The sequence below is a fragment of the Fomitiporia mediterranea genome, assembly GCF_000271605.1.
Source record: "Fomitiporia mediterranea MF3/22 unplaced genomic scaffold FOMMEscaffold_3, whole genome shotgun sequence".
In the NCBI taxonomy this organism is placed as follows: domain Eukaryota; kingdom Fungi; phylum Basidiomycota; class Agaricomycetes; order Hymenochaetales; family Hymenochaetaceae; genus Fomitiporia; species Fomitiporia mediterranea.
In genome coordinates this window covers 3,535,766-3,544,221 of record NW_006760388.1, presented here as the reverse complement: position 1 = coordinate 3,544,221, position 8,456 = coordinate 3,535,766, and the positions used below count along the sequence as shown (strand labels likewise).

Genomic DNA, 8,456 nt, shown 5'->3' with positions numbered 1-8,456 from the left:
ATGCAATCCGTCTCCACTCGACTCCGAGTGTCAGTCGACCATGCTGACTTCTTCACGGACTCTGAAGGCCAACCCGTCAAGTTCAGGATACAACCCGGTTTCAGCTCAGTCTTGAGGACACGTCTGGAGGATGGAATTACAGTGAGTCCTATCGAGCATGCTATGTTAATATATATATAACTCTGTTTTCGATGTGACTTGATGATGCACTCCTACAGTCGCATGGTGGAATCGTTATTAACAAGATTCCGATACGCGGTATCGTCATTGTGGACCCAAAGTCGCGTTCTGGCCAAGAGATTGTATGTGAATGGGCTTGGGCGGAACGACCGAGTCGGTATTTTGTGTCGTATGCATTCGTCCTGCAATGCTTCAGCGCGAAGAAGTTACTTGTCTTGGACGAGCATGCGTTAAGGCCGGAGGACTTTGTGCATACGTTGCGGCATATTGGAGAAACGTGATATTTTCGTTCTGATCTGAGAACGTATTGATTGATTGGACTGATTGGTTTGCTACTTTGCGTTGGCGCATACAGTCAACTGGAACTTTCGACAGACGTGGAGGACCAACTGGCACTTTATCTTGCGACGTTCGCACCTGATCATGCCTCTGGTATGCGTTCGTCCAATGGAATCTATCAACGTCTCGTCAAGAATGTGCGCATATACGCACCTTTTCCTGGTCCTCCAACTGCGTTCTCTACTTATTTGCTCTAACAGAAACGTCGGTATCCCTGGGTTGGAGACTATAGCTGGAAGGTATTCAGAGACCACTATTGCAAGAACAAAAGGTTTTACGACAAATTCGTCTCTACCATCATCAAAGAACGTGGACAAACTATAACGAAGACTGCTACTATACCTCGAAAGGAATTCCTTATTGTTAAGAAACCGACAGATCCTATTGTGGAAGCCGTCATACCTGTTCGAAAGAATGTTGCGAAGGAGAATACTGGGTCTACTACAGATAAGAAAATACAGCCGGGTAATGCTCTTCGAATTGAGCGCAAGCGCAAGTTTGGGAACAACGTAGCTAATGTAGAGAGGAAGACCAAGACACATAAGATCCTTCGGACTATTGATGATATGCTAAACGCGCCATTACCAGAAATCATCGCCGAAAGGAAGAGCAAGAGTCTTTCGAGGTCGGCTGTTCGGGGTTTGTCTTCATTTTTTCCTGCTGGTCTCGGTATTACGACATGTTTATTAGATAGTGGCGTCCTAGATGTCGAAATTGGCAGAGTTCCGCCAGGCAGGCCCAAACCTGACGTCTGGATCGATGACAAGTTTAGAGATAACGAGTAAAATTTTCCTGTTTCTGACTAAAGTTGTGCTAATATTCAACTTGCACGCTGCAGCTTAGCCATCACTTCGGAAGATGATGCTGAGCAGAACGTCAAGTCTCAGAGTCTGAATCGCTTTCGTGAATCTTTCTCCTACTATGGCATGGACCTCGATGATTTGCGCTCATCTGCTATCTTGGACGCTATGAAGAACAACATCGACGAGGACCTGGAAGACGAGAAGACTGTCGCCAACCTCTTGGGACGATCGATCGCACTATCTGAAGCTTTACCTCCGAGCCAGGAGACCGGACCTCTGTCAAAGGGAAAAGCTACGGCAATAAAGGTACATTCTCATGGAACACCATCTTCATCAACACGCCCAGGTGTACAAGATCAGGAAGACCCTAAATCAGTAGCTATCCGGGAACTGGCTGCGAACACTCATTTTACACGTGAAGAGGTTGAAGAGAAACTAACTGGCTTTTCTGGGGATGTAGACAAGGCTTGTGAATTTTTCAAGCACTGCCGGCAGCTTATCGAGGACCTGTACAAGAATAAAAGGGATATGTAAAACAAGCTGGAGTGCTGGAGTCACCATAACAGAAGTCACCATAATAAGTTTGCGCATCGGGCTAAATTCATTGTCGAGAACACGTGGGTAAGGTGGATGGCAGGTGGACAAAAGGGTGAATGATGACTAGTGATGGACGAGAACAAAGGGGTGGCAATTAATGTATTATGCACGGCAAATAGATGATGAGCGAAAATAGACAGCTTTGAAGTGAAATCAGAAAAGGAGTCGAAACGTTGGACAAAGTTGTAGGGGCCATGGAAGCACATCGGTTGCTTCTTTAAGCCAGAAACGGATCCGGTCACGGTTGGTTGTGTGTCAACTCATCGGCCCCGTTCCCCCTTAGTCTAGTCGCAACCGGCCCACTCCAATTCCTCGTCATCCCTTCTTTTACAACGACGACGACGACGGCGAAGGTGACGACGCTTGGGCGGGCATGTCTGCCATATCTATGCCTTACCTTTAGATCTCTCCAGTCAACTCTTCACTGCAAGTCGGTACGCGCCTCAACACGTCCTCGGTTGTATTCGAGCCGCCTCAAGGCCCACGCGTTTTTGCAGTCGTGTTCCGCAAGTTTTACCAATCTTGGGCGTCATCAGACGTGTTGTTCACGAGTTCTGGCATCCATTTCATATATTTATCGCCAGCCTAACTCCACGACGTACGTCTTTTGCTACTAAGTTAAGTGTGTGGAAGACCTGACCTGGTATTGATATCGCACGCCCGATCGCTGAAATAATATTGGGCTTGACGATAGTCTGTATTCCTTCGCCTGCGCGTGGTTTTCCATTTCTGTGTGTCGTGTGCAAGGGCTTGTGACGCCTTGAGGCTTCCAGGGAAATGTCGGCTCGCGGCCACCAGGATCCTGTTCAGATCTTACGTTCACCACCACAAACGCGACATACTGAGCTCCAAGAGGTTGATTCCGCATTCGACGCGGCCACGGCCTCGCCGGCCACACCTGCGGTCTCTCATTCTTTAGGACGAATCTGCTTCCCGCCTTCTCCCCCTTACACGAACCCACATCTCAGGCGCGCAGTACCTTTGCCGTTCTTTGACGAGAGCTTTTCCAAGAATCAGCCTGCCTCGATGGAATGTGGACAGAATGCGCTCAAACGCATGCAACATGAATCACATAGGTCGTTGAGCGTACTTTCTCCTCCGTATTCGCCGCGTCGACGGACTCTGTCACTGCTGAGTGTGGATGAGAACGAGGAAGCCGCGGATTCTTTCGAATCGATTCCCCCCGAGAGCGTGTCTTCCGCCGAGACAGACGGATATAAAGGAAGGCAATTAATTGGAGATTTCGACGAATCGGAACCGCCGCCTTTAAAATTGAAGGATTTGGACCTTGGGGAGGAGTCGGATGATTGGGATGAGCCACTCTTCCTGCATGCACCCTCTGCGCTGCACTCCTCGGACGGGCTGGAGCTCAATCTATTTGGCACGATATATTCCAGCGATGATGATTTCCCTTCTCATGGGCAATTTAATCCACCGTCTTCGCCAACTATACACTCATCTTCTCTACCTGCCTTTGACGACGATGGCGATCATCCAAAAAGTGGCAAACCTCTCTTCGATCCTTCGGATTTCGACGTGTTTGAAAATGGATGGGATGCCATAAGCAATTCTGATTCAACTCGGTTTAGCACATTCTCAAGTGATACGTCGTCACAAGACACAATTCTCAGTCCTGTCTATGAACGGTCTGGAGGATTCGATGATTGTACGGAACCTTTTCTGTTCGAAACACCGACTTCTCCATCTCGACGAAGTATCATTGACCTTCCCGGAGATGAATCCTCCGACTCTACGGGATTAGAGCCGTTAATGGCGTCGCTTGCAATAGGGCAGGATGAAGTGGCTAGCCGGCTTTATGATCAAAGCTCTTCTTCACATGCCCCATATAGCCAGGAAATACGTCCGTCGTTCGATTTCACTGCTGAGGCTGTCCAAACTCCTTTCAGATGTCCTATCTCGCTACATTCTCCCGTTTCACAGTCTCCTTCTACTCCAAGTCTACTCTTCGCTTCTCTTGAACCTCAGGACATACCATTGCCAGAATCACCTGAGGAAGAAGTCCTTACCTTACAAGGCGACTATGCGTCATTGCATATGTTCGAGGAGCATCGTATCCGTACCTTGCATCGGGAGATGCTTGAGGCGGAAGTGCATGCGAGAAATCGGGAGGTGGCCTTGACGGATTATATTGCGAGACTAAACGCAATGAAACCGCCATCAATACCAGCGCCGGTTCCCATATATCGTCCTAGGACACCGCTCGAGGTTGGAGGATCGCCCTCTACTTTGCCAAATGATGATCTATTTGCAAATTCGGATACTTCCCAACCTCAGGAGCAACCATCTTTATCTCAAATTCCGACCCAAACTGCATACACACATCCATGTTCCTCGATTCATGGACCCACTGCGTTGGAGTTCCTACAAGCACGTCGCCGCGAGGTCCAGAGTGCCACTGCAATGCGCGCCGCAGAGCGACGACGTCGAAAACGCACGAAGGAACGTATCCGGGAACTCGATGCGCTTCTCCAGATTAAGACTGGCCATCTACGCCCAACGGACGTGTGGACACTAACAGCTTCGCGTGGGCGTCGTGGTCGAAATGACGAAGCCATCGTTCTTGCTGCTTCAGGGTCTGATCGACATCTAGCACATACAAATGCTATGCTACTTGGAAATGCTCAAGGACCCATGCAATCGCAGAGGGAACGACAAGATGAGATCATGCAGTTGGTGGCAAAGATGGTGTTTCGTCGACGTGATTCATCGCGGCCTCTGTCTGGGAAGGCGATGCCAGCGGTACGCGAGTACGTACGTTCCGGCCTATCACGGTCCATCTACTTTGACGACTCTGATGGTCATGGTCACGAATCCACTTCTAACGATTTTGAAACGGTCTTGGCGAGCTAGGAATATGCTATCTCGATGCAAATTGTGTTTCAACATAAGTTAATGTTTTTCATTACCATTCTTCATTTTCATGCTATTCCCATTTCGTTCAACGTTTCGCTATTCATCGTCATCATTGCATTGAAATACGGCCTCTTCATCACGTTAAATCATCTTCATACGTCTTTGCTCGTCTGTCATGCATTTTCTGGATTCTTTACCATTTGTCAATCTTCGTTCCAAGTAGGTATCCTTGCAGATACCTCTTATGTCCTCATGGAAGCATCTTTGTTTCTATTTTCAAAGTAGGTAGCTCACACGACACAAAATGATTCTGAAATTGTTCACGTCATATAACTGTACAGTAGAGTATAAAAACGCCTCTTTCTCGATTATTGTGATGTAGTTGCACAGCTGTATTTCTACTAAATCTGTTCAACCCAGCGATCCATGGTAGTACAAATACATACCTCCTTTATGGAAACCATGAAATCCATGTAAATAATAGAATAAAATAGGGAAACGTTCGAAAGCGAAAGAGGTTGTTAGAAAATACATGCGTAGATGAAGAGGAAGGTTGTCGTGAGCGTCGTAACCAAGCCGTGTCGTGAAGCTTGTCATGGCTTGTGCATAAACTTGTCAAATTCGTTTTCGAGCTTCTCGCTAAGTGCTGGTTCATCGGGCATCTCGCTAAGTGGTGGTTGTTCATCGGGTCGTTCAACCTTAGGAGTGTTCACAAACGCGTGATGTTGTAACGTCTCCTCGCCTTCATTAGCATGAGGCTGTAAGTCCTGTTGTCTGACACCACGGTACTGCATTGCGTAAGCCCTACACGCTTCTCTAGTTTCCTCAAGTCGGGGATCTTGGTGGTCTAGCGCAACGACTTTGAGTCCCCGGAAATTATATTCCAGGAGATCTTTCAAGTCCGGAAGGAGCATCGCATCGGGCGAGTAAGTCCCTGAGTTGTTATCAATCACCAGTTCCCATTCTACACTCTCGTCGAGCATGTCGTCGCTGAAACCTTTCCATCCACCAGGCACAGCCGGTCTCGGATGGAACTCACCGCTATATCGGACCTCCTCCGCGCAGTTGGCGTGTAAGGCGTGTTTTGAGGCGAAGTCGACGAAGAACGCTGCGCCTGTTTCGCTGAATCGGAAGGTGTCGTCTTTGGCGGAGATGATGTAGGTGTATACGGCGGGTTTGATACGGCATGTTGATGTGGGGTTCTTACTCCCACGTAAAAGAGATAAAAAGTCATCCCTTGTCTCGAGTAAACCAGCAGCGTTACTCGTAGATCGTGCGTATAATAGACGATGACCTGAGCGAATGGAAGACCGAACAGCGAGAGAGGCAGGTCCGATACCGAAGATGGTTTGCGCGGCGCGGTATTTGGTGTTCCAGTGTTGTACCTCGTCGCGGAAAAATAAAGGAATACCTTTGATGTGGATCTTCCATGTTGAGTAGAGCCGCTCGTCGTTGAGGTTTGTGAGTCGCCCGATTGTCGGTGAGAAGTGACGTGTATAGCGAATGGGTCCGTCGAATACGTATCGCCGGCGAGGGTTGGGTTCGGATGGGGATGAAGATACCTGAAGGAGATACGTAAATGAGTATGAGCATTGCCGTGGCCGCGAAGATAAGAGGACAAGCTAGGTTGTCCCGATGACTCCTTGAAACCTAGTCATCGTCGAGTGAACTAGTCCGACCGGTATGAACGGCATTTTATAATAAGCGGTGGAATTTTGTGCCATGGCTTGGGACCAAAGATGACAAAGGAAACAGACAAGCCCAGGTAGAGAGGAAGTTGTTGACTAGACATGGAACGCACCTTCAACCAGAAGGTCCCTCGTACAATTTTGCGTATCGTTGATACTATTTCGACTTCCTTTGCGCCGGGGGTCACTGAGGTTGTAAAGCCTCCAATGAAGTCATCGTGGACAGAACCTTCATCCTTGTCCAACACTTCCACTGAAAGAACCTGATGTCACTGTTCATAAGTCACTTATTAAGGGACGAGAAGGCTAAGATAGCGCGCATACAGCAGTCTCTGGTACGTTCTTGACGTTCCAGGATTCGTTCCAGACAGGTGAAAGAGTGTTCTGCAAGACATTCGACCTGCGTGATTCTCTCAATCAACATCACAGAAATCGAGAGCAAACTCAAACCCACACAAAGGCTATCTTGTCATCGAGGTTGGCAACAAAGTAGGGGTCTGCCAAGCCAACAATATCCATCTTTGGCAAGTTGGATGCGCCAATGAACTGTATCGACAGGTCCACCAATTTCGCGTCCAGCATCTGCTGTTCGGCAAACTCTTTTGCTCGGTCCTTGATCTCCTTCGCATCATGTCGAGCACGCGAGACAGCGCCCAGGATACGAGACATCGTTGGTATAAACGGATTCCTGTGGCGCTTCATCGCGGTTACGTTGTGAGTCAAAGTAAAGGGGGGAGAAAGACATACTAGTACAGCGGGATCTAGGTGTAAAAAGCAGGTGCACTTTGCTTCGGGTGTAACATTGGCTCTCTTGACCACTTTGCGGGTGGCTGTTGTCGCGCTCAACCTCATTCAAATTACGTTAGCATCCGTTTCAGAACTTCCTCTTTCGGCCTAGGGGCTGCGCAAAAAGGACGGTGTGTCTTCAAGTCCGAACCAGCCTCCAGGTTCCATTTCAAAGAAAATGCAGAAGAACAGTGTAGCAGTGTAACAGAACAGTAGAGTGCGTCGTTCTGCTCCGCTGAAACCGGCACTTTGAGTTTCATCGTCTCTGTTCTAATTTCAGCTACCAGTACCAACATTGCATAGCCAGATTCTCTCAGCGCTAGGGACTGGTGTGGATACCATCCGTGGTTTTCCTCATCCGTACTACGGATAAAATCAAACTACAGGTTCATCCGTGGATACTGCCACTGTTTGAGTCCTACAATTACCAAGTACCAACTTTTGTTACACAAATTGTTAAGACAAAATTTATACACATTCAAGTATATATACTCTAAGATAGGTGAAAAATAAATATGCAACTATAAAATATGCATAAACATATTTTACAGTAAGTAGTAAGTCATTATTATACATATTACTTTAACAGTACTTCTCTGACTTATAAAACTATACTATAACTTATAAAAGTGCTCATATCTGATATGTTTTGGTTAGAGTGAATTTACAAACATAAATAGTAAGGTAAGGAAAGTATAAACTCGACATAGTATGTCACATCAGTCACAGCACAGCCACTTCCCCATTAGGAAGGACCCTGATGGCAAAAATCGAGCGGTGGACATTGACATTTTTTTTAGCACTTGTAAATACAAAAAAAATATAGATTATGGTTTTACAGCTCAGCCAGAATACTAGCTGGAAGGATTCTATGGCTATAGTATTTCTTATTTGCCTATTGAGCCTGTGCTCCTGTCAACCCCTTTCTATATACATCTATGAACTGAGCAGACCAGTTACAATACCTACAAAACATATAATAAAATCAATTTTGTAAGAAAGAAAGATTTAAAGTACTTACTTTTGAAAGAAATCAAGAGGAATAGAATCAAGGCATGTTTGAACATGCTTTTCCATTTGAGCTTCAGTAGTAGGGGCAGGCATCATCCAGTAGTTGAATTTAGTATAACCTTAGTACTGTCCATCAATTCATCAGACTCAAGTTGGGACAACAGTCTTTACATCCTCT

The 8,456-nt window shown here is 46.9% G+C and overlaps 3 protein-coding genes across 3 annotated transcripts; 2 read left to right on the top strand and 1 right to left on the bottom strand.

Moving 5' to 3' along the window:
- Positions 1–2,508, top strand: FOMMEDRAFT_153538 (uncharacterized protein; the record flags this gene model as incomplete). Its single annotated transcript, XM_007264233.1, has 7 exons — positions 1–141; positions 219–457; positions 536–656; positions 720–1,300; positions 1,358–1,831; positions 2,203–2,272; positions 2,323–2,508. 7 exons carry the CDS (start codon positions 1–3, stop codon positions 2,506–2,508), a joined length of 1,812 nt encoding a protein of 603 aa, XP_007264295.1.
- A 188-nt stretch (positions 2,509–2,696) lies between these two features.
- FOMMEDRAFT_132529 (uncharacterized protein) lies at positions 2,697–4,790 on the top strand (the record flags this gene model as incomplete). The annotated part of the gene is made up of 1 exon (XM_007264232.1): positions 2,697–4,790. The coding sequence occupies one exon, from the start codon at positions 2,697–2,699 to the stop codon at positions 4,788–4,790; it is 2,094 nt and encodes a 697-aa protein (XP_007264294.1).
- Positions 4,791–5,156: 366 nt separating this feature from the next.
- On the bottom strand, positions 5,157–7,248 carry FOMMEDRAFT_166413 (C2-domain-containing protein). Its single transcript, XM_007264231.1, has 6 exons — positions 7,229–7,248; positions 6,936–7,177; positions 6,806–6,881; positions 6,595–6,744; positions 5,240–6,355; positions 5,157–5,183 (listed from the first exon to the last, which is right to left on the bottom strand). The coding sequence occupies exons 2-5, from the start codon at positions 7,148–7,150 to the stop codon at positions 5,387–5,389; spliced, it is 1,410 nt and encodes a 469-aa protein (XP_007264293.1). The 5' UTR covers positions 7,151–7,177; positions 7,229–7,248; the 3' UTR covers positions 5,157–5,183; positions 5,240–5,386.
- Positions 7,249–8,456: the final 1,208 nt, after the last annotated feature.

What these genes read in the sequence shown, in the direction of transcription:
- FOMMEDRAFT_166413 (XM_007264231.1), bottom strand. Translation starts at nt 7,150, where the DNA reads ATGTCTCGTATCCTGGGCGCTGTCTCGCGTGCTCGACATGATGCGAAG. An exon ending in GATGACAAGATAGCCTTTGT is followed by an intron (nt 6,882 to 6,935) that starts GTGGGTTTGAGT and finishes AGAATCACGCAG; the next exon opens with GTCGAATGTCTTGCAGAACA. An exon ending in GAGGGACCTTCTGGTTGAAG is followed by an intron (nt 6,356 to 6,594) that starts GTGCGTTCCATG and finishes TATCTCCTTCAG; the next exon opens with GTATCTTCATCCCCATCCGA.